The sequence below is a fragment of the Zonotrichia albicollis genome, chromosome 16 (genome assembly GCF_047830755.1).
Source record: "Zonotrichia albicollis isolate bZonAlb1 chromosome 16, bZonAlb1.hap1, whole genome shotgun sequence".
In the NCBI taxonomy this organism is placed as follows: domain Eukaryota; kingdom Metazoa; phylum Chordata; class Aves; order Passeriformes; family Passerellidae; genus Zonotrichia; species Zonotrichia albicollis.
In genome coordinates this window covers 3,983,230-4,009,461 of record NC_133834.1, presented here as the reverse complement: position 1 = coordinate 4,009,461, position 26,232 = coordinate 3,983,230, and the positions used below count along the sequence as shown (strand labels likewise).

Sequence of the window (26,232 nt, the reverse complement as noted above, 5' to 3'; positions counted from 1 at the left end):
CAGGAACGTCAAGAAGCCTCCATACAAAACCATGACACATCTCCACAATGGGAAGATATGTCTCCAAAGTTTGAGCATAGACAAAAATAAAGCAAAATTCTGTCTTGTCACTGAAAGGAATTGCATTAACCTTTGATTTCAGTTCATTCAGGGAAAGAAAGTCTTATTTAGAACTTAGAAAGCCTATTTATATCTCTTCATGCCAGTCAGAAAACAAGTGGAATGGGAAAAGCACAGCACAAAAAGCAGTATCAAGGCTGTAAGGTCAATAGAAAAGTAGGTTTTAAAACAATAATAAGACATATGAGGTGCATAAAGATTGTTTAAAATTGTAAACACAGAATCAGAAATTCCATTAATATTTATCCCTTGCCCAGGTTTGCAATTTTCAAGGTAGTCTCAAACAGTATTAACACATGTCCTATCTCTTTTTTCCACATTTAATTCTTCTAACTTTGCTTGCTGTACCTGCACATTGTACCCAGTAGGTCCACTGAGAATCCAGCTGCTCTAGGTTTTGGCTGCCTTGGAATTTCCAAAGTAGATGGGATTTTCACTGTAAATTTTTAAAAGATTTTCATTTCTTCAGGCAACATGTTAAGAATGTTTCCTGCTGAAACTTTAATAAGTCAGAAAAGAAAACCAAAGTAGGACACTTCTGATCTAATTGATTTGTTTTGTCCTGGTGGCAGCAAAACTAAATCTGCATTACTGTCCTGGTGCAGATGAATACTCAGGAAAGAGGCCTTTAATTTTGGCTTAATTTAATAGACAAGGTATTAGCCAAGTAGGACACTAAATCTTCATGGGAGAAAGGAAGATTGTTGTTGTATAACTGTTGGGTAAAAAGAACTATAAAAATTCATTTTCAGTATTTGTCACAATCTTCAGTTCTTTTTATTTTTTTTTTAAATAATGATGTTTTCCAACAATCGTCTTCTTCACAAAGAAGGAAATGATTTTGTAAGGATCTAGAGAAGCCTCCTGTCCTATTGATTTCTCCCTTTGTATTTTCACCTGCTCTCTCACTCTGTTCCCCATGGTGAGGCTCATCAGGCAAGAGGAAACAACATTCCTGCTTCAGAGTCATTATTTGTGTGCTGGGGCTGCTGTGGCTCCGTACAGAGCACAGGTTGGAATCCTCCTTTTCCTCCGGCCACAGCCACGGGAGGGAATGTGCTGGTGGCTCCTGGGCAGGTCCCAGCAGTGACCTGGGGAGCTCACAGGAGTCACAGCACATATCCAAGGGCAGCCAGGGGCTCCTGGAAACCCCAGGGATATCTAAAGCTTGCCCATGCTCTTGGGCTCTGCTGTGTCCCCTGTGTTTGGTGTTGTAACCCCATTGCTGGGCTGTGTTTTGTGATGACACCAGAATCTTCTGCCTCTTTTGTTTTATGCTCCCTGATCCTGTTGAGGCATTAAGCTCGTGGGTGTGTTCAATATATTTGAGTCTAAGAAGAAATGTTTTCTTTTAGTGGAATTAAATTTAGAAGATTAAAATTCAGCAGTTTTCCTTTTCCTTATCTTCCATAAAGACTTTCATTAATCCTGCCATAATATCTCCTGAAGGTGACTGGGGGAATATGCACTTGTGATTAATGTTTGTTTAATGCAGGATTATCTCTATTATTCATGTGTTTTATTCCCATTAAAACTGTGCCTATCAGCTCATTTTCATGTTGAGCAATCAGATGTAGCTGAATGAGGAAGGTGAGATTAGTGGACTGAGTGTGTGTTTGAAGGGCAGAGCAAACACAAAGTACAGCACAAGGTGGCACTTCCAGGATTCCTGAGTTCCAGTGGTCACACAGTGGAGCTTTCATTGGAAAGCTTTGATATTTCTTGCAAGTCTTCCTAATACCTACACTTAAGCTTCTTGTGGCTTCTCTGAACTAATTACCTGCTCTCCCTTATGAATGAATGTAGAGAAAACTAGGGGAAAAAAATTAAGTCGGTCTTTCATGTGTATTTTTTATATACTTGACATTTATCATAGACAGAACTGAAGACTTAAAGGTATTTTCATGCATTTCGTGTTGGCTGCTTTTTAAAAACCTGTATGTAACAGACAGTACTGTAACCAAAGACCTGAGATTACACAAGAATGCTGTTTGTAAGAAAAAATACAATAAGCATTTAAGACAAAGTGCAAACCAGGAAGAATTGCTCTCTAATTGTGCCTTTTGCCCTGCAGGTACATCATCCCAGCTCTGCAGAGGGCTGATGCTGGCTTCTACCAGTGCATCGTGAGGAACAGGATGGGGGCACTGCTGCAGAGGAGATCCCAAGTCCAAGTGGCATGTATGTCTGAGTGGGGGTCACTCTGTGACTCATTGGCTTCTTTTGGGGTAAAAAACCTGATGTATGATGACATTTGTCAGTCTGAACAGGTGTTAAATATCAGGCTTAACAAATTTTTTCAATTACTGCCTCGTAAGAATTTCATACTTCAGTTGTCATCTGGCAGCAGCTCAGAGCAGTGCAACACAGTCTTTGAGCTGTTCAAAGCCATGAAAATGAGATTGTTTGGAGATATCTGTAGCATGAGAGAACTGTTATACTTTATGGAATTAAGGAAGGCCATGCACAAAACTATCAAAACAACAGCAACAACAAGAAAAATTGTAGAGGAAAACAGCAGCATCTAAAGGGAATGGGATGGTGGAATAGCACCAGGAAGATTTCACATCTTAATCCTTGAAGTACAAAATCAGCAGTTTTGCAACAAAACTTTAAAATTCTGATCTCAACACCTTTCTTGAGCAAAGCCCCCCAGTGTGTTTGCCCCACTTCAGTTTGGACTTTGCAGAATTTTTGAAATCCAGCTGCCATTTGGAAAGGTTAAGTTAGTTTTCTCAGGTGTTTGTGCTAGTGAACATGACATAAGAAATGATCACATACCCTTGATTTCCCTTTTTTCCAGTTAACCTGTAGAAAACAAAATTCAAGTAACTTTTTTTGGAAATAATAAAAAAGTTAGGCCTATTTTTTTTCCCAAAGTAAAAGCATAAAAGAAATTTTAAGAGACAGATTTGTGTGCTGTGCCTAAGAAGTCTCATTCTGGATCAAATTCCTCCTTGTCGGGGTCGGTAACTGGAAATTCAGTAGTAGTAAATGTCAGTTGATAAGCAGAATTTAGAGAAATTGAATTATTTATTAGATACCCAATTTGAAGGAACTGATTCAAGTTAATCAGTATGTCAATAAGGGAAATTACATGGAATTTCCTGTGTTTTAAAATAAAACCAGCTGCAAATGGCATTATGTAAGTTTTGGTATCATGTTCATCAGTTTACTGCATACAGTAGATTTTGTTACTATATCTGTAGTGTCAGTGATATCAGTAATTTAATGTTTGGTCTCCCTATTGTTTCAGAGCTGCTGGGAGCTAAAGTAAAAATAAACTGCTGCTAAAATGGCGTTTTCCTTCCCTGACCTCTGCCAGCCCTTGTGCCCCTGCTGGCTTCTGACCATGGGCTCACTCTGACCTGGCTCAGACCCTTGCAAGTATTTTTCCAAATACTCCTCTGCAGATTTAGTGAATTCTGTCAGGTCACAGAGGATCTACTGCAAGCTGCTGTGAGTGAACAGAACTTTGAGTGAGGTGTGGGGCAAGCAGGGGGTTTAGAGGGGAAGGGAAGGGTGAGGTTCCTCTTCTTGAGCAGCACTGAGCCTTTGGAGGAGCCTGGATTCCTCTGGAGCTGCATCTCCAGGTGTGGTTTCAGGGGACCAAGGCTTTGGTAGCAGTCCCAGGGAAAAATGTGCCCATTTCCTCCTGCATCCCACTAACCATTCCCACTCCTGGGCTGCAGTAGAGCTCACTCCCCTTTAGGCTCAGCAGGAAAATGCATTTGAGCAGCTGTGGGCTGGGAGACTTCTCCAAAATTCCTAAAAAAGCAACAGTTCTTTTGTTGGGCTGGTAAAGTTCTCTCCCAGCTCCTCCCGACCCAGCTGTGCAAGCACTTGTATTGGCACAGTGCAGGGAACAATTCCTCAGGAAGCCCTGGTGGGAACAATAGTGAGAAGGACGCACAGGGATGCTTTTCCTTGATGCTGCTGCAGAATTCTGTCTCCTGAAATGCCAACTTCATTCCTCTCTGAAGGGGGGAAGGTTTGCAGTGCAGAGTTTTGTCTCTCCAGGCTGGTCTGTGTGTGTTTGGCTGTTCTGGAAAGAGTAAGAAGTGCAATTTTCTTCAGTTTTAGTTTCCCCCCATTTAATTTCTGGATCCCTGAAGGAGGCTTAAAGGTTCTCTCTTAAATCTGTGTGAATTAGGCAGTCTATGTATTAATTCATTTATTCATTTCTTTTCACTGATGAAGACAGGGAAAGCAAACCAGATCCTGTGTGACTTGGGAGACCTTTGGTGTTGAGTCTTTGTGACATCAATGGCTTCTGTAGTGACATTGCAGTCAGATTTGCACTTTATTCCTGTAGATTAAAGTGTTCTACAAGTTTTAAATAACCCCTTTCCCCTTCACTCAGGGTAGCTACTGATGCCATGGGATTGTTTTCTGTGTTTTAATTGCTTTTATATAAATTAATTTATTTAAGCTGAGTGGATGTAGTGAAGTTCCTGATATTTTATCATATATTGTTTTTTGGTTATTCTTCAAAGCATATCAGAAAGGAACATTCCAAGGGGTTCCTAAAATCATCTTAGCCACTCATCAAAAACTTATGGGGTTTGAAATGTTAGTCTTTTAACTCAGACAGATTCACAATAAACGATCTATTTTTGCCAGTGAGTAGAGGATGCTTCCCAATACACTTCAACTCAAGATCTCTAGTGAAAAATTGAAAGGTGTAATTATAATGGCACTGAGAAAGATCTGAGGTATTTTCCATGTCCTAGATATCTGAAGTAGCAGGGAACTTGTTAAATAATTTAAAAAATATTTCAACACATGCTAACATATTACTTAACTGAATGGGAACAGATATTTGTGAGAAAACTGCTGAGTAAATCTTAATTACAGGATGGGCTTAAAAACTCCTGTATTGTGAAAACTAAAATAATCACACGACAGTGAAGTTAATTAGATCCACCTCCGCAGTTTGAAATTTCTTTTCAAGTAGCTGATCTGATTACAGTTGTAAGGAATCTGGAGCAGCAGAGGAAGTACAATGCTGATTATGTCTGAATAAATAACTTGAAAACCACAAAGATGATTAAAGCTTCTTTAAAATACCATGTGTTTTTAATTTCTGCTCTTGTTCTGTCTCTTCTCATCTCCTGCCCATTCACAGACCTGATAGTAGTCATTTCTTCTCTGTGTCCTTTGCATCCCTTTCTGCAACACAGAATTTGTAGAGAACCCTGTTGTCCTTAAAAAAAAGGGGAATTCGGTGACAGAAGCTAGAAGAGTTCTCTGTTGTGCATGTGTCAGTTTCCTAGTTTAAATCAAATTAAAATGCAGAGAAGTTCTTTGGAGGGTGAAGAAGTAAGAGCCTACAACCCTATTCACTTTAATGGATAAGAATGCAATACAAAAGGCAATGGAAAAACAAGAAAGAAACACTCACTGAATTTCTCCAAGGTCTCTCCAGATACCTGAACTTGCCTGTGAAGTAAAGCCTGCAGAGGCAGAGGTTCTGCAGGGGTAGCAGCATTTCTTCCATTAGAACTTTTGTTAAAAGCTGCTCTCCAACAATAGGGATGCACTATTGACCTTGAAATGTCATGCCAGGAGAGCTGGCAGCCCCCAGCATGACCTTGGGATTCCAGGATCATTTTGGGATCCTTGCCTAGGTCTGACTCTGTTGGCCTGGCTGCAGTGGAAGAGCTGCTTGTCTGTTTGTGTGGCTGTGGATAAAAAACAAAAAGATAACAAAAAAAAGGATGCATTTATTTACACCATGAGCATCCCTTTGAATTGCAGGAGTTTCTTTTTTATTATTAAGGATTTGTCTGGAAAAAAAATCCAACCAAATGAAAAACCAAAGCAAGCAAACCTCCATTAAAACATCATTTTTAGTAAAACCCCTCAGTTACTGCCCAAGAGCACAGGGGCCACACAGGGCTGCTCATGGATGCTCTGCCTGTGTGCAGCAGCAGCACTGGGGTTTCCTTCATCTGCCTCTATAAGCCAAAATCCCCAAATTCCAAACTGTCCCACGATCCACAGTGTCCCATGAGTAATCACCAGTGCGATGTTGTCATCTTATTGCAAAGCTCCCATCCCTGCTCAGTGATTCCTCATGGACAGCACTTCACCACACTGACTCCTTCTTCCTCACAGCACAACCAACAAACTCCATCACCCTCCTCACCCAGCTAACCCACTCTTTTATAGCACTCATCTTCTTATTGGACACAGCTGTGGTTTATTAAGGGCAGGCCTGTTCCTAATTTTTGGTGATTACAACAGCTGCAACTCCTCAGGTGTGTGACTACCTTCTGCACTATCTTTATTTTCTTACATTCTATCCCTCCACAGTGGCAAACGTGGTGATTTCTCTGCCTCCTGAAAAGAAATGGGGAGAAAGGCAAAACTTCTCTTTTTAATTTTTTAATTTATTTTATTATTTGCAGACATGGGAGATTTCATGGACACAGACCAGAGAAAAACAGTGACTGAAGGACAAGCTGCTGTTCTGAACTTCCCACACATCCTCAGCCACCCGAGGCCCCAAGTGACTTGGTTTAGAGACGGGCACAAGATTATACCAAGCAGCAGAATGTAAGTCAGTGTAAAGCTCAAAATACACCCACCCTAAAATATGATTAATTATATTTGATAACACAGCTTACATTTTAAGTACACTAATTAAGGTTTAAAGAGAATAAAGTAGTGATGTTCATACTAAGTTTGAGATAAATTACTATTTTAAGACTGTCTCTGAACTTCTGAAGCAGTTTGACAAAATAATTCATGTGGTTTTAATGGTCCTGGTGCAGCATAAGGGGCTGGATGTGCAGAATGTCTGAGCTTCCTTCACGCTATTCATTTCCATGATACGTTTTGGAAAAAGGAATGTTCTTCTCTCCATTATGTTTACTTGAGTGCACTAACTTAATGAATTCTGAGGTTTTTTTCTTTTAAAACTAGAATCTGTGAGGTTTGTTACAGAGTAAGTAGCACTATTTTCCTCACAATAAATTTCTAGGTATTGTTTTTTCTTTTCATTATTTTTTAGCCAACAATGACAATTTATTTTTTACTAATTAGCAGCTCACCCCTAATGACACACTACTTGCATTTTGATTAGTTATTATCTCAAGGTGTGCTCATTTATCCTATTCTGAAACAGTTATGAAGCCAGCCCATGTTTTTATCTGCACAGTTTCATTCAGAGACCGAAGGGCTTGGCTGTAACATTAAAAAATGTGGATTAAATCTTGTCTCATTTATCGGAAAGCTGTTGAAATGCCAGGAATGTTGCTAGTTAGTTTTTAACTGTGCATTACATTTTCATGTGTTCAAAGGGATAGATGTGCTAGCAAATTATGGTGATGGGATATTGCTGTGTTCCAGGAGTGCTTTAGAGTTCATATTAGAGAGGGAAAACTTCTCTTAAATTTGAATTTCCTAATCTGTGCAGTATATTTTACTGCTATTTGCCTTTTTGAAATCTGAATGCTGGTATTAGAGTAGCTTTGAAATTGTTAAAATTAGTATTGCAGGGATGTGAAGAAACAATGTAATAATTTATGAATAATTTAATAGCAATTTGATGGGAAACAGCTGGAAGATGAAACAATGGGTTCCTGGGCAATCTCCTGAAGAGAGCTAAGTGACAAATCCTGAGTTATTAACCATTAAGGATCTACTTGTGCCACATTACAAATTTTGTGTTGTCGATGCTGAGAATACACAGATCAGGGATTTGCAGACAGCAACAAGGCCTTGTTATCCTGATATCTGAGAGTTTCCTGGGGATGCTTACAGGGAACAGAGCAGAGTGACCAAGCCAAGCCTGCAGGGCCTGACAATGAGATTGGCCTGAGTTCTCTGACAGTTTGGGAAAATTGCAAGTAGAGCTGTGTATGTCATGTATTTGTTAATATAAAGATCCTGATTTTCTCCTGCTGTGCTTTCCTCTTGCTCTTACCCCTTTGGGATTGCTGGGGTAAAATCACCTCTAACTGTGAGAACTGCAACCCTGGCTACAGCAAGGCTGAAATACACCTCAAGGTTTCCATATAAATTCCATTTCCCTGGTCAGAAATTTTGTCTAAAAGGGACACTTGAGGACATTTGTCTGATCTGTGTAGGAACCTCTGAGTACTTCAGCAGCTGAAATGCCCATGCTGGAAGTGTGAGCCTGCTTGGAAGTTTGATAGATGGTGCATAGTGAGTCTGATACGTTCAGGAGGTGACAGATTTATGGTACACACACCAATCATCAGAGCTCTCTGTGTGCAGTAGGTCTCAAAATACTGGAAAAACCAGAGAGCATCCACTCACATCTTGCTGTCCATGAAATTTGGGCAGTAAATATGGCAGCCCTGTAAATACAGGGAAGTGGAGAGGATGCATATAAAACTGTGAGAAATGGAGAAATATCTTATGGGAACTGTTTCTTACCTGTGGAGCAAGTTGTGCATTTCAAATGCTTTTTGTGCACCTGGAGGGATCAATTTCCCTGATCAGTTTAGCCAGTGATCCAGTTAGGCTGATGCATCAATCTCACTGGATCTCCTGCTAAACTGATCAGGGAAATTGATACAACCACCTTGTACGATGCTCTTTAATCTGATTAAAAGTACCTTATATTGCTAAATCAATACAAAGCTTTTTTAATGCTCTTAAACAAGCTTACAATGATTTGGCTGAATCAATCAGCCATAATTTCATGTGTCAGCTGTAATAATGACTTCTAGGAGTGACATTGCTGTGGTGCATGAGGAGTGAGGACATAAACATTGCTAAAAATAGAGAGAACAGTGGTGGTTATGGTGAAATTCATTCAAATAGTTGGTAGAGTTAAGCCTTACTCATGCAAAAGCCTTAAATGTGCTTAACACTACACTATTTTTATGCCATAAAAATGATCCTCATGTTTGTGTGTATGGATTTATCTCACAGATGTGGGAACAGAGTTGTCCTTAGGTGAGAAGTGCTAAAGATCAAAAGTAACATTAGTTCTGAGAATAAAAAATAGGAAATTCTTAAGATGTTTCAAGGAATGTCATTTAATTGGCTCTGCGGTAAGGCTTTCCTAGGCAGGTTTAAGGTGCTAAATGCTGATGTATTTCTCCTTCAATGTGTACCACTATTTAGGACACTTAGGAGAGAGGCCCTGCCAGCTCTTCAGCATCTCTGGGAAACCTGTGCCAGGGCCTGAGAACAGGAGAAAATGAGCAAGGAGAAGAATTAGGGTTTGAGGTGTTTGTTATTATTCTACATTCCCCAAGAAGTTCTAGGAGAGACTTCACATTACACCCAGACAGGTTCATTTCCAAACACACCAGCAGAGAAATGTGGAGTTACAGCTGCACTGTTATCCAGGCTCTTGACTGATTGGGATGACTTTTCCTGTTTCCCTGCACATCTTACCAAAACTAGCAGCTCTCTAAAGGTGACTGCATCAAAAGAAATTGCTACTCTGGGATATCAAGTATTCTGCTTGCCTTGCCTGCCTGTACTTCATCAGGTTTAAAAGCAAAGAACATTTAACTTTCTTTACATGAGCACAAACAGTACCTTGGAGAGGCACAAAGGACAGTGGCACCATCAAGGTTTACAATTGCCTTTCACTTGTGGCATTGAGGAATTAAATTCTTAGCACTCTTAGAGAGTTTTTTACCTTTCTCTAAGTGAAGGATTTTTCAAAGAAAAGGTTCATTCCAGCCATCAATTCATTTAAATCACTTTCTTTAAGAAGAAAACTTCTATGCAGATGTTATTACTGTCTTCATTAACTTCCTTCCAGTGAAACTGCTCTTCCCCATGTAGGCTGCAGTTAGATGAATATTAACTCATGTCTTTTGACAGCAGAATTGTGTCTGACACAAAACAGGAAAGTTCATTTTTGGTGTATAAAGGCACTCCTGGGGTGTCCCTTTCAGCAGGATGGACGTTTAGTCCCTTCATTAACTCCTGAGGAACCAAAAAGCTTCAAAGTGCACTCATCCCCCTAGGCAGGAATGTTTGATTGCACTTTATTCAGGTACACAAGGGTTAATATTTGTGTTCTGCACTCAGATCAATTCATTACTGGATGGATTTGGTCATTATTAACTCTTAGAGACTGAAGTTGCTGGCAGATCTTGGAAATTAAAACACATCAAGCAAGCGACTCTCTCATGACTTGCTGTGGTTTTGAGCACTCACAATACTTTGCAAATAGGCAAAGCTGGTGCAAATTTATTCAGCATTTGTTAAAGTAAAATTGTAAGTGTATTAATGGCAGCCTCAAAAAAAAAGTAGTTGTAGCTAAGTAGGCATTAAAATATGAGAAAAATTAAGGTATCTAGGAATAATACATCAAATTTGGGGCTGATAATAGCATTAGATTGGGTTTTGCTTTGATGATAGCAGCTGACTTAATGTTCCATGTATATATTTTTCGCTTTAAAACAAACGCTACTTCATTTTTCTGTGAGCAGTTCTAGTGGCACAGAGCATCTCTCTGCAAATTCCAGCCTGTCATACAACTTAAGCCAGTTGCACATAATTACTTTTCACATACACTGGATAATACTTTCATTAAGATCATGATGATTATCATTACTGAACAATAAATTCATAGACTGTCAACTCTGCAATGTATTGGCTGAGCAATAATTTAAAAAAATAAAATTTGCAGATCTCCTGTCTGGTAACATCATGGAGTGACACCTCTCAGCAATAAGATGTGAAAAAAACCCTATAATATTTGGTTTATCTGTATGTACCTTTCACAGACTCCACATTAAGGTCAGTACCTGAAAAAGAAGACTATTTGCTAGAATTAAATTATTCCTTTAAGCTAAAATTCATCACCACCACTCTGTAATTAATTTATTTAACCAAACTTCTGCGCTGAGTAGCTTCAGGCAGCACCAGGAATCATCTTCCAATAGTTTCAGTGTTGTCCCCAAGGCCTGCATGGGGATGAAGGACTGTAGGGAAATCTCCCATCATCTCTTGGAGTGCTCAGTTTGAGGAGTCCTGGCACTGTCAGGGGCTGTGTGAGCATCACTGTCTGTCAGGGCTGCTGTGGCCATCACCGTGCTCAGCAGAGGGAAGCAGCAGCACCCCAGGGAAGCAAATCCCAGCATTATTTCCCAGAGCTGTTTGAGTTGTCTGGATCCAACCTCGCTGCTTTCCTCTCTGCACATCATTTGTTCGCCACAGGTTTCAAACATATGTGTCAGGAATTAATTTATTCAGACTCTCATCTTCCTGAGGTGATTGTTGTTGTTTGGTTTGATGGAAGGGGAGGAAACTGAGGTGGCACCTGGGGACCAGGGGATGCTGAGTGCAGGGTGGGTGGCAGCAGCACAGCCCTCAGAGGCGGGACAGGGACAGCAGGAAGGAAACGGTGCTGCCAAGGAAAATGCCTTTTAGCAAGGCTCATTTGGAAGGGGATTCTTCCCATGAGAGGCACTCGAGCTGATGAGATGAGAGGCACATTTTGGGATTTGACCAATATGTTTCATTACAAGTTTGGACCGCAAACCACAGAGGGTTTTGTAATGTATGTTTTTTTCATAAGCCAGGGGAAGTTGCTGCCATTACAGTAGCAGTGTAAAATCCATATCTTTGCTAGCAAAAAGTGGATGCTTGGAACTAATATTGTGCCTTAATGGGCCTCAGCTGCTCACAGTATCTTCCAGGACAATCTTCAGCAGCTGTAAATTTCAATAAAACTTCAAAGATCACTGTCTAGGAGGAAAATCTGACTGTTGGATATTGTTTTTCCTATGATAATCTCATATAAGGAACAAAATCATTTTATGTGCTACTACCCTTATTAATCATAGATTTGGAATTTGTAAAACAAAGGCAATGGAAGTGTCACTGGAAGGAAACCTTTTTGCTCTAAGTATGATTTACTTATCACAGCTAGCAGTGAAATTGATTTATGAGTTTGTTGCTTTCTGGGGACAAACGTACTTTGAGAAAGAAAATATGGACTGTGAAAGAAGTGTTAATAGCATTACTCTTTGAAAGTGAATTATATACTATTTTTAAAAAAACATCCTCAATCTAGAGGTGGGTAAATATGAAGACTTGTTGTCATTGTATTTTGAGGCTCACTTTTTGCATCTGCTGCATTTTCTAATCAGAACTAAAGATGCTATTAGGGACAAATCATGAATATAATCCTTTAATAACTAATGTGCTTTTGTGGAAAACCATTTTTCTGTCAATCTTTGAACTACTCTGGCTACAAATGGAAATATTTTAATATGCAGCCAAGATAAGACTATTTAAAAGTGTTGCAGTCATTCTTAAGAGCAAATATGCAAAAGAAAACTATTGCTTTATGCTTAAAAAGTGGCAATTGTTCACAAATCCCTGAGAACAATTTATCTCCTGTGGCCCCTCACATATCTCTGCTTTTATGGAAATAGATGCAAAATGCTGGTGATTTATCAAATATAGCAAAAGGTAATGTCTTATGTTTACCAATCAACTTTTATTAATCAAAACTGACTAAAGTAAGAGGTATCTGTCAGTACTTCTGGCTCTGTACTACCAAGGATTGTTAATTTTCTTTCTATGCAGGAAAGGACAAATTCTGCCTTGCCTCATGATTCCGGTGGATTTTTATGTGATGTGAAAAGGTGCTAAGACGTATAAGTTTGTAGCTTTAAGATACAGGTTTATGTGGAATACTTTAAAAGCCTTTCATTTTGGGAGATTTACTTTTATAGTGAAAACTGCTGTGTGATTCAGGAAGAAAGAAAAAAAAACCCAAACCACAGAACCTGGCACTCTGGGGATATATTGTGGCTTTTGTGGTTGATTTGCATCAAGTCTACTTTGTTAACAGCATTCAGCTTGAATTTAAAGAATTTGCTACATGGGAGCAAAAGCGAAGCAGTTTTGCATTAATTAGTGCTGCAGGGAGAGGCAGGAGCTGGCAGCCTGTGCCTTATCCCAGGGTGGGGAGTGGAGCTGCTCTGCACTTGGCCTTCCCCAAACAGGTTCCAAATGAATTTAATCCCATTGCAAACGTGCTGTCTGCTCTTCCAGGGGTCAGGCTGATTTGTGTGAGTGGAGGCATTTTTGGCTCTGGTGAAACTTTGCAAAGGCATCTTGGAATTAGAAGTGAGAAAACAGTCGAATTCTGCCAAAATTTGTGTGAAAACTCTTTATCTGCTGCTTGTTAGCGCTACCTTTTGTTTCTTAATACACACCTGTGGCTGTTTTTATGTATTACACAGATCCCTTGTTTTACATGAAAGGACCAATTCTTAGACAAGGAAAATGTTTATTGGGGTGAGCACAGCTTGCTCAGCTTCACTCTCTTTGCTTTTCTCTCTAAATTCCTCTTTGCTTTTCTCTCTAAATTCCTGCCACTCAAGTAGGAATGAGTAGAATAGATCAACCTGCTTTTCATGATAGCAAAGGGAATGGATAAGGGGTGGAAATGCTGGAGGAAATCTCTTCCTTCCCTCACCTCCCAGGAGTGTCAGTGTCCCAGCAGTGTGGCCCTAACTTTTCTTTAGTTTCTTCCCCAAAAAATTCTTGCTGAGTTTCTCAACCCAAAATCACAGCAAACTCCCTGTACTGCCACTGATCCATGCCAGTCCTGTGTCCCCCTGGAACTCCTCTGCAGTCTCTGGAAAACTGAACATTGTCAGCATTTTATTTCTGTTTGTTGTGGCTTATTTGAAGAATCGGGACCTAATGTGTCATTGAGAAATAACAGGAGAACAAATATCCAGCAATTTCAAGCTTGTGTGTGCCCAGCTCCTTGAATTCTCAGAATTGAGGTCTAAAGGAGACCTTATTTAGGAAAAGCACTTGAAAGCATTGCACCTAGGGGCTGTACTACAGTATTTCTTGTATTTTTTTCTAAAACCTCAAAGCCTATTCACTTTGTAAAATGGGGTTTTGCTAGATTTTACTCAATGATTTTTTCAAGAAACTGCATTTGCTGTTGTCATTCAGCAACCACAACCATTTGCAAGAATTTTAACAACTCTGCTGCTGCCTGCCAGCTGCCATGTGTTCCCTCCCTGCTCCCTGCATAAAACCTCCTCGCTGCAAGAGGACTGCAATACTTTCATAGTAATCACTAGTTCAAATCACTGATTATTCTAAAACATCAAATCTCATTTTTGGCAATCCATCATCAGTTTCCATGGGAACTGAAACTGGCCTCAGCAGCCACAAGAAGCAGAGTTTATTGGGATACTTACACATTTCAATGGCTGTTGTTAGACAGCTGCATTTTCTGTTTACCCAACAGATATTGCTGCAACAACCTCATAATGCACTTAAAAATTCTATATAGATTTCATTTTAATGCATTTGTGTCTTTATTCATATTTTTCACAACTTAGCAGAAATATTATGATGGGGGAGAGGGAAATGTCAGTAATTTCCATCATATGCAGTCAATATTGGATGTTTCCATGCAGTGTCTTGACTAGTGATTTAACTAGGACTGTGACAAAAAAAAAAAAAAAAGGAAAAATGCCCTGCCTTACGGGGCTGAAAACAGCTGGAGGCTGCCATTTTTCAGGTGCAGCATTTTCCCTTGGTAATCCTATCCCAAAGTTTCTGCTTTCCAAAGTCTGATTTCCTCAATACCTTTTGCCCCAGAATAACCATTTCCCCAAGCCTGCAGCTCATCCTTCTGCTCCAGAGCTCAGATTCTCCTGATTCCTGCTATTTCACCACCATTTTTAAACCCCATTGTTCAAATCAGCAAGGAGTAGCAGTGTGGATTTGAAAATGTTGTTTTGCTGTAGATTTGTGTGGAGTATTTCAGTACCAAAAGGAGTAACTGGGCAGCTAATTGATTATAGTGTTGATATGAAATGTATCAGCTTTTTTACTTTTCTTCCAACTGCTTTAGAGTGGGAATCATTATTTTGGAGTTTGCCATTATTTTGGTTCAGAGTGAAGCAGCCATTTAAGACAGATCTCAAATCTTGAACAACTGTTCTACTGACAGACCTTCTATGAAACAAACAACCTTCATCTTCTGCCATCTTCTGATACTGATTTTATCATCACAGGGGAAGCTGGCTTACAAGGAAGCATTTTGGGACAAAATAGATCATATTCACTAATAAACATGCTGGAATTAAATTCAATATTATTTGTCTTGCAAAACAGGGGAAGAGAGGGAACTGTTACATGTTCCATCTAGGGCTGAGGTGCAAGGGGAGAAATGCTGATTTTTCCAGTCTCCCACATGATCTCTAAGGAGTTTCCACTAACATAAAACATCTCATAAATCTGCTGCAGAATCTGGAAAATCTACTCCCTATCTCTGCTTGGTAGCTGCTAAAACACTGGATCTTGGTTAAGTTCAGATAAATTAAGGGAATTAATTTGTATAATAAATTTGTTTAATCAGTTGTCTGGGTGACCTCCCAAAAAAAGAATTTCTGATTTTGCTGCAAGTCTAGTGAACCTTTGTATCTTTGGTTGTGACTCTTTCTGTCGCGGATCTAACCTGGGAGGAGGTTTAGTGGAACTGCCTTGAAAATTCTCAGTTCTTGCTTCTTTCTTTGCTTTTACAGGGCTGATCTCTGATCATGTAATCACTGGTGCAGTATTTAGCACAAAAAACACTTTCTAAAGAAAATATCTGCCCTCACATCTTTGTGTCAGGCTTTATCAATAATTTATTCACATTTAGCATAATTATGAACAATTCAAGCTATATTTTCACACAGATGGATTTTTCTGCGCTCATATGTAATTAAAAACCTGCTGCATGAGGGGATGATCAATAACTGGTAAGAAATGGCTGAGGGTGCACAGCAAGAGCAGAGAATATTGTACAGCTGCTTTGCTGGCATCTAGATATAGTACTGACTACACTCAACTCTGGTTTTAAAACCACTATTTGAAGAGTAAATTAATTTATTTTCGAGAATTTTTAATTTATTTTAGAAGAAGCAGTGAAAATACCTTGAAGGAATCCTGTAAATAGGTATTTATTGTATGTTGATTTAAAGAAATATTTGAGCACAACAAATAAACTAACATGCCACTCATAATTTAATAAAAACAGGGAGGTGGAAAAATCTTCTTGTTCCAGAGAAATAAAGATAAGTGTCTCTTTAATATTAGAATGGCTGATAGCTTCTAATCCATAGCTGTCAGTGCTAATTTCACTAAATAAAAGACTTTATGGTGCTGAAAGGTTCACTAATCAAGATTCATAAAGGTACAATTCCAGTTGTCATCCTCTTGTCTCTTTGGGAAGCCACTTTTGTACAAGAAACAATTCCTGAGTGGAAAAAATACTGAGCATGAAGTAGAAAACTGAGTGTGTAAAAACACATTTTGCTTTTTCTGGTGAAACCTTGAAGGTGATGCTGGATGGATAAAGGATCTGGACATCATGCCTGAATTTTTGAATTATTTAAGCAAAATTGTTTCATCGGTAGGACAATTTCTGATTGAGGATCAGCTTTCAGAGCTCTCTTTTCCTTGCTGGGAGGTTTCTGTCAGTGAATTGTGGGGTGTCTGAGTGCTGTCAGTTCCTCTGAAACCTGCTGCACCCCATGGGATATTCCCTTAATCTGCTCTAACACATCCTGTGACTGGTAGGTGTGAATTTTAATCATTTCTGTAGTAAAATACTCATTTTCATCAAATGCAGCACATTTTTGCTCGTTTGATGGGTTTGTTTGAGGTGGCACAGATGGATTGCTCTCTACAAGAGGAAAGGCAACACATTCTATTGGTGCACTTCAGGTTTTCTGTAACTTTCTATAAGGGTAAAGAGCACCATGGAAAAGAGTCAGCACATCAACAGATCCAAGCTACCCAATCAGCTGCCAGGTGATTTCCCAATAATTTAAACTTTTAAATTTCCTAATACATCATTTACACCTCTGAAATAACATTACCTCTCTTTGTATAACATCAAAGTACTTTCCACAAGGTTTTGCAGTTTTAACTACCATGCAGATCTTGAAAAAAAAAAATCCATTGGGTCGTTCCTCAAATGCAAATGTCGAATCTCTTTTTTATTAAACTGCAAAAGGGATTTATCAGAATTATGAAAAGGACTCTGAGCTTGTGCTTTATAAATGCTAATATAAAAGCTAGTATTTTAATAAGTCTTTTAAATTTACATTTTTGAGTTCATTGAGGGAGCTTTAAGGTGCACCCTCTCCCTTTGACATGCAGTTTCTGTTCCAACACTTCCTACTCCTCTAATGGAGTCACACTTAAGAAGTTCTTTGTGCTTTAATCTTTTAACCATTACAGGGAGTCACAGAAGATCTGCTTACCCTCTGGTTTACATCAGAATTGTCCTGAGCCATTTCCCTGCGTGCATGGCTCATCTTACTCTTTCCAAATCCAGCACAGGGTCTGCATCATGAATGACAAAAGGGAATGATCTGTGCTTTGGGTTTTGGTTTGTTTGGGGATTTTTACCATGAGAAGTACCAGTGATGTGTTTGGTGGATTTACATAAATGTTCATTTCTGTGTTTGTGCTCAAGCTTTGGAATTTTTCAGCTCCTGGAAGAATTTCAAATCAAGTGCTCTGGGTGCAGGAAGCCACCTTTTTCCTTCGGATCATTCTGTCTTACTGTGCATGCTTATCTTTCTGAAAGCTGAAATAATGGTAAAGGTAATGAAATCTCATGCTTCAGGGCATATGCTAATGTCTACAAATCTATTTCACATTTTGTGAGGTTAATTAGTTAATATGTGTACAGCATTTAGAACATAATTAATTTTAAATTTATGCCAAGAATTGCTACAGACTGATCATCTGTGGAACTCAAGAGTTAATTTCTTCTGTATACACTGTGGAAATGAAGAGCAACATTAATTTTTTACGTCATCTGTGTTTGTTACGGACAGATCATTTGTCCCACAAGAGTAATTTCTGCTACATTTAGTTTGTTTAAAGAACAACTAATCCTGGTTAGTTGGATCACAAGATCACAGCTGCATGATGAACTCTGGGAGAACTTGGAAATGCTTTGGGTTCACACGTCATCCTCACCCTGGGAACCCTCCCACTGCAGAACTAGGGCTGCTTTTCCTTGCAAGGGTGATCTTCTCTCCATCGTGGGATCAAAATTGGCTTGAGGTGGATGCTGCAGAATTTCCAGTGCCTGGAAAGGAGGATTTGTAATGGGAAGATGAGAGGTGAAGCTGGAATGTATTTGTGTAGTAGAAGAGTAGATGTTCACAGACAGAATTTTGAATAGTCATAGACTTGGGGGGAAGAAATCAAACCCAATCTCTTCCCTCTGTGCTCCTTCTGTAGCAAAAAGGCATATTCTCAATGCACTGAGTAAATAAAAGCAAATAATAAAAAAATACTTTCAAAAATTTGTTCAGGGATAACAACCTTGACCGATTTTAGGGGAAGGGCTGGACTGCTTTCATTGATAATTTTAGCTTTTCCTCCTCAGAAGGTGCACATAACTTATCTTTGTTATTCAATCTGTGTGGATTTGTACCAGAAAAAAGACATTTATATAAGATTTTCACCCCATATTATTTTTAATTAGTAAAATAGCTCAGAACGAGATTTGTAATTACAAATTGGCATCAAGTTGAAGTATGTTGAAGCAAGCATTTCTCTATGAAGCTTATTTCCACAGAGCCCAAAATGGTTGATACTTGCATTACATGTTGTGCTTGTTTGTTTTATGATTTTTCCTGGAACTATGTTTGCTGTCATTTGCAAACAAGAGAGATCAGTCTGTTATTTACTGAGGCTGAGTAAATCAGAGTATTATCCAGTTAGGAGACAGTACACAGAGTAAGCAGATCAGGAAAATGTATTTCAATGCCAGCTTCATTAAGTCGATAATCATCTCAATATATTCCCTTACAATTTCAACAATTAGTAGCCATAGTTTTCTTCTCATGATTATCTTTAATCAGTGGCACAAAAAAAATCTCCAAGAAGAATTCCATGGTAATCGGAAGCTTCCAGAAGAATGTTCTTCATGTGTGGAGCGTTGCAGCAAGCAGTCACAGGACCCAAACTTTGGTTAATTGTGTATTCTGAGGAGAGGAATTCATCCCAGGTGCTACAACAGCAGCTCACCTCTGAGGAAGCACTTTCATTTTTGTCAGAAACCATATGTTCCTTCAAAAAATATCCTCCTTCTTAACAGCAGGACATGGCCCCATGCAGACAGTGCTGGTGGCTGGGGTGGCCACATTAGGGTGGTGTTGGGATTTAGGATCCTGTGCCTGCTTCTGTCCCCTGGCAGGATTAGGGGAAACTGCCCTGCTCTTGAAAAGCTCTTGGTGTGCTCTTAGCTTTGCTCACTCAATAACTTTTGTGCTGGGATTTCAATTTCAGTTTCTGGCGTTTCAGCCTAAGTTTCTGAAAGTTTTCTTTTTTTTTTTTTTTTTTTCCCCACAAATCGATGAATTGATTTACAGAACACAGAAGTGAATAATACCATAAGAAATTGAAGAAATAGCCTCTCTTGAAATTGCCCTGAAGTGGGAGACAGTGAGGAAAACCTGGAGCTGCCTCAGCCCTGTGTCTGTCTGTCTGTCTGTCTGTCTCCCCCCAGCCCCTAGAAATCCCAAGGCCATGGCCACGCCTGGGCTGCTCAGGTCAGTTTAGGGACTGCCTGTACTGGGATCCCCACCCTGACTGTGTCCAAAATCCACATCTAAAGCCAGTTCTGCATCCCACAGGGCTTTGTGCCTGCAGTGTTAAACATCTTGTGGGTTTTGAGGAATCTGGATGTTTGGAATGATGACATTTGTTTCAGAAGCAAAATTCAGCAATCCAAAACTTCTATTCACTTTGTTCCTCTCTAGAGATGAACAAGAACCTGGGATTTTTTCCTTTTCTTTTTCAGAAGTGCCTCATAATTGAAGTAAACAAATTTCAGAGGTGTCTAGAGTTGCACATACACATTAGTCTGGCTTGAATAGAGTAGTTGGATTTTTCATGTGAGTCTTCAGTGAGGAATGAAGCTCCATGAGTTCAGTGTAGCTGCTCGAGGTATATTATTATTTTTAGTTGACTTATAGATTTTAAATAAATGTTTATGTGAGATAGAGTATGTAGAGTTACAGTATGTTTTGCAACGTGTCATCAAATTTTCTGAGAATTATCTGAATTGATCACACCCAGAGTGAAATACACTGATAGAGCGTTTCCATGGTGATTTCTTGTTTTTCTGATCATGTCTTTTAATTCTCTCTCTCTCTCTCTAATATGTTAGACAGGTTGTTCTCCCTGGAAGCTCATGGACTGCAAGAAGCTTCAGTATTTTCCTGTGCTCCCTGCTGCTTTGTGTATTCTGTCACTGGCATAGTCACTTAATTATCTGACAGGCAATAACTGCTCTCGGAGGGAGTAAAAACAACTGTTGAATTCGTTTCTAAATTATATCATATTGCTCTCTTCGAAACCTCTTTTAAATAAATGTTGAGGGTAGAACTATTGATGTGATTTTTAAACTTTAAATTTCAGTTAGTTCAGATCATTTTAAATAGTCCTTCAGCAAGAATAAATCAGTTTTTATGACTTATAACTTTCAATTACCGCCTTCGGAGGGAATAACAGAGTGTTTGGAAGAGCTGTAGAGTACAACAACAAGGAAGTGCCTCTGTTCCATTTGTGCAGGCTCTGAGCTCCTGTGGAACCTTGACAGGAGCTTTTTGGGAGGAAGCAGATCCTAGAGGGATCCTCGAGTGTGTCAGTCTGAGGTGTGGCTTTGATCTCGTGTTGGAGCTCTCACCTGGGGAGCTTCCTGCCAAACCTTGGGGGGGATGGATGATGCTTGACCTACTTTGCTGTGCTTCAGCTGTTCCACAGAAATGGTCTGAGAATCTCAAGCTGTGCCCCTGAATTGCCTGGAAGGAGGTTTCCTCTCTGCAAATTGCCAACTGGTGGCTCTGATGGAGAAATTTCTGGCTTAACTAATAGCTGACTGCATTGCAAGGTGTTGGGCAGTGCAAAAGCTTTAAATTGTAGCAAATTTGAGCTAAATCAGGTATGGACCTATTGTTAGATACTTATTTAGACATAAGGATTCTGTATTTGGAAAAAACCACTATGGAGTTAGTTAGATGGAGAGGGAGAACCCACACAATAGTGTGGAATGAATAGAAGCCCTACCTGCTAATTGATTCTAAGTGTGTTAAAGGACCCAGCTGATGGGTTCTTAGCTGAAAATGTTGGTTTTTAACAAATCTTTCAGAGCCTGGTGAAATCCAAAGGCTTATGTGACTGCTAGAATCCCAGTCCTTGAAGAAACAAAAAGAATGACTGGAATGGGAATCTCATTAGGGGCCATCACTCCTGGGCAGAGAAGCTGAACGGCTCTGTTGGTACTGCAGCAGCAAAAAAGGGTAAATTCATCCTGCTTTAATTCCTGAGAGTGTCATTTACTGATTTGCTTCTGCCTGAGCTCTGGTTTTGAGTATGCAGATTCAGCTAATCAGATAGACTTTGGAAATAATGGAAAGATTGGGGTAATTTTTCTCTCCTCCTTTCCCGACTCTCCTGCCTGATGTTGGCATTGCTTGCACAGAGCACGTGTTGCTGTCACTGGGAGGTTTTTCCTGCTGGCCCAGGGCTCCACCAGGTAAATTACCTCCCCTAATTCTTCCTTGGTCCAGCCCTAACCTGATGGGGGCCAGGACAGAAATCAATACCCACGTTCATTTTTGGCTGTTTAGGGAGCTTTTCCTCTGACCAATCACACAATATGACTCCTGAAAGTGTTTTACTGGATTCATTATTTCTGCTATTGCTTTACTGAAGCAGAAATGAGGAAGCAGCTGTTTGAAAATCTTGTCTGAATTGTTTGGCTTAAAACCTCTCTGAAGCATCTTTTTCTTGTTTGCATTCCTGGCTTCCTCCGTAGCACTCAACAGGTAGGAAACTGTTTTCCTTTCTGCTATGATAATGCCACATTCTATGATCTAAGGATTTTTTTTTTTAAATTTTAATAAAGCCTTTACATCTTTTTTTTTTTTTTTTCACTGAAACAAAGACAGATCAATGAAACCCATGAAAAAGTGGCTAAATTGGCAAATGCAACATTAATTCCAGGGTAGCTGTGTTATAGATTGACCTGATGTCGTCCCAGTTTAAACTTAAGAAAGAAATTAGCATAAGTAGCAATAAGATTTGCAAAGGATAATATTTTCTCTGGTGAAATCCCATTTGGATTGTCAGGCATAGAAATTTAGTTAAGACAATACTGTCCTCTAAAATAACTTCAATGAATCAGAAAAATAAAAGTCTTGAACAGTAGAAATATGAAGAATTTTATAATACCAAATATATTCTTTTTCCTTCCTTCACTGTTTCTGCTTTTCTTTCCCTTTTTTTCTCTCACTTGTAATACATGGATTGTACGATTTCATAATTTGCTGCATAAATCAGCATTTTACCTTTTGTAGATGATTTTTAGAAATTTGCTGGCTTAGATTCATATAATGGAATTCAAATTATGTTGCCCTGCTGCTCCAGGATCTGAGCTGCTGTTCCAAGGCTTCCAGTGCTCTGCTCTTCTGGCCCTTGATGATGCTGTTTGCACAACCCCAGAAATTACAGATTTTCACCCTTTCTGGATGATGAGTTGGGAACTTGGGGATGTATTTACAGATAATTCTGTAAAATATTGCCTGAAGTAGGATGATATAAATCCCATTTCCCCATGTGCTCCAGGAATTCCCCACATCTGTTGTGTTTCCTGCATTGGAACCCTACAGGGCAAAAAGGGACCAGTTCTCCACCTCTGCATGTTGGTAATTTTCCTTAAAGTACAGATTATGGGAGGGGAGTTTTGTACATGAACTTGGATCATGCAGAAGGAAAAGCTGAACAAAAATAAGTGTAAAATGGTACAGGGGAAAGCAGTCATTTTACTTTGAATTTTCAATGAGGGACTTGCACTGAACACCAACTTCTAACTCACTGTCTCACCGTTCAGCATAATCCAAAATAATTGCACCTATAATTAGTATTCAATTAACACCAGTTACATTTCTCTGACTGCTGCTAGCTTGGAATCTCCATTTACACATTGTCCTAACTTGATAATAATATCTGTCTTTTATGGTGTCTAATTGGCTTTTAGAAGGGATAAATTAGGTTTTCCCTTAGAACACAAGAAATGCCCTGTTGGCTCAGACGAATGGCCCATTGAGCCAAACTTTCTGTCCTGCCACAGGAAAATGAGATGCTCCTCAGGGAGAGCAGGCAGTTGTCGTCCCTTTTTTTGCTCCAGCATCCAGAATTTTTAGGTTAGGAATGCTGGAGGGTTTATTCCTGTCAGTTCTTCTAGTAGTTGGTTACAGACTTGCTGTCCATGAGTTTGTCTAATTCTCCTTTGAACCTGCTGATGTTGTCAGCCGCCATCAATTTACCTTGTTTTTTTTTCTTTTCTGTCATTAAATATTATTAAAATTATAATGCGCCTTTATGTAATCATAGATTTGATTTCTTTAGCATAGACTGCATGAGGATTATTGCAGAAAGCCAGAAGGATTGTCTGTCCCTTGGGCACTGAAAAAGCAGGAAAGAAAACCAAACTTGGCCAGCAATTTAATGACAAAGAGGTGCCACTTTTTCTGGTAGAGAAAGAGTGTTTGAGTCCAGGAGTTCTGGATGGCAAAAAAGGAAAAAAAAAAAACTTTTTGTAGGAACTTTCAGGGTTATCATTGAACTCTCTAAACTTGATCCAGAAAGAGGACAAGCTGTTCTTCTCTTATTTCTCTTATTTCTTACATCTTTGCTTCTGGGCTGTTCCACAGAGGACTAAATTAGAAAAGGTTCCCTGGGTGTTACACTGAGGGTGTCTCCTAACAGATACAGCTGTGCATTAGTGATGTGGGCATGCTTATACCTGAATATTTTATATATGAAATAAATTGTCCTTTCATCACTAAAAACCAGCCTTTTCTCAGGGTTAGGATTCACCCATCCCTCTGCAGATGTTCCTGATAGAACTACTTACACATTGTGGCTTTTGCTGATACAGAAATCCTGTGAAATCTCTAAGCAAATTTACTGAGTTGGCAAAAATTCTGAGCCTTTGCTGATAAAAGTGGCAGAAATGTCCCAAACTCTTTTACTCCACTGTGCATGGCCGAAGCATTTTCCCAATCTGCCCCTGATCACTGCTGTGAGCTGATTAAGGTTTAATGTGTTGTGAAGACACTTTCCTCAGGAGGGGGATTAGCTGTGCATCAATCCATGGCAATAACTCATGGATCATCAAAAGGGGCACTGAGCAGCCCTGTTTGGCATGGGATATTTTCCTGGGTTAAAACACAGTTCATCAACTTCTTCTCTTGAAGAGATTTCAAACTTTAGCAGTTCCCTGGGTTATTTGAAGGTCAGCCCTTAAAACCTCCTTGCTTGGTCAGGGAAGAGCAGATGGAAACCTAAAATGAAACAAAATGGCATTTTTCTTTGGAGGAATTTATTGAATACTTATAAAACTGCATCAAAACCAGTCTGCCCCTCAGGCTGAGGGGGGTTCTGCTTCTCTGCTCTGCTCAGGTGAGACCTCACCTGCAGAGCTTCCTCCAGCCCTGGGGTTCCAGCATGGGGAGGATGCGGAGATGCTGGAGGGAGTCCAGAGGAGGCCACAAAGATGCTCCAAGGGCAGGGAGCGTCCAGCCTGGAGAGGAGAAGGCTCCAGAGAGACCTTAGAGCCCTTTCCAGTGCCTAAAGGGGCTCCAGGAGAGCTGGAGAGGGACTGGGGACAAGGCCTGGAGTGGCAGGAGAAAGGGGAATGGCTTCGTACTGACCAAGGGAAGGGTTGGAGTGAATATAAGGAAGAAATTCCTCCCTGTGAGGGTGGTGAGGCCCTGGCACAGGGTGCCCAGAGCAGCTGTGGCTGCTCCATCCCTGGAAGTGTTCAAGGCCAGGCTGGACAGGGCTTGGAGCAACCTGGGATAGTAGAAGGTGTCCCTGCCCATGGCAAGGGTAGCACTGGATGGGCTTTAAGGTCTCTCCCCACCCAAACCATTCTGGGATTCCATGAACACTTCCATGCCTGATGATTATTTTCCATCCTAAATAGCAAAGATATCTATTAGGTAAAAATTCTGGGCAATGTTGTATTTACTGCTTTCTTCAGGAGGAAGCCTTTTGGACAGTGTGACTGAATGACAGTTTCTTTAAAAACAGAGCTTGTAATTGTAATTACGTGTCTGAAATTGCAGCAGTCAAAATCCAATTTCATAAAACATCAAATGGAGACTGCCTTAGTGCACTTCTACCACACTAAGGAAGAGAGTGGAATGAACTCTAATTTTTCTGGTTTTTCTTCCCAGCCAGAATATGAAAGCATATTTGCAAAATCTCATACAGAAAAATTCAACAGCACGTGCTCACATGATGTGTAACTCCAATGAGTGTCAGCTCTTGTTCCTGCAGGAGGAGGCTTCACCCGAGCAGGGAAGATAGAAAAGGGTCTGATTACCAAATCCCAGTATGAAAAAGGCTTTAGATCCAGAAGACATTGAGCAAAAAGAATGTACACTGATCAACATCTGGAGACAAATAGGGTCCTGCAGGAGGATGTTAGCTGCAAAATAAAAGCAAAGAGGATAATAAATGCAGATTATAAATAAACAATAAGATTAGACAAGACATTTCAGCTGTAAGCTCTTCTTAGGGCTATGAGAAAATATATTCAATTTTTTTTCCACAGCCTGAAGATGGTCTCATAGCCCAAGTGTCATCTCTTATTTGGCTTTCTTTCCTTGTGCAAATTAACCCTTCATTCAGTGTTTTTATGCTTGATACTGATGTTGAAAATTACATTAAACCATTCTATTTTTAATCTTAGCAACCCTCTCTCAGTAGCTTTCTGAACAGTCTTAAGTAGTTAATGACTTCAGAGATAAATGGATTGGCTTACACCATTCATTTACAAATGTAGTCAAGATCAGTAAGATGTACAGCAGGATATAATTACCATCAGTGGCAAATGTGTACATTGTGTAGCTTCTGTTAAGCTCCAGTGTAAGATTTTTTGGATAAATTTATTTAGAATGAAATATCTTGAACAACTTTACTTCTACCCTTCTCCAAATCTCTAATATCTTGTGAGTACCTTTGATTGATCCAGATAAAATTATTCTTTTATTGGAAAAGGATTAATTGTATGACAAAACTCAAAGAAATCAC

At 39.6% G+C, this 26,232-nt stretch overlaps 1 protein-coding gene across 2 annotated transcripts in view; it reads left to right on the top strand.

Moving 5' to 3' along the window:
- The window catches only part of SDK1 (sidekick cell adhesion molecule 1), a 382,650-nt gene that overhangs the window by 109,776 nt on the left and 246,642 nt on the right, over positions 1-26,232 (top strand). For both annotated transcript variants that reach the window (XM_074553325.1, XM_074553324.1), the window contains exons 3-4: positions 2,195-2,301; positions 6,534-6,681. In XM_074553325.1, the coding sequence (XP_074409426.1) occupies positions 2,195-2,301; positions 6,534-6,681 (255 nt within the window). The remainder of the gene's footprint in view (positions 1-2,194; positions 2,302-6,533; positions 6,682-26,232) is intronic.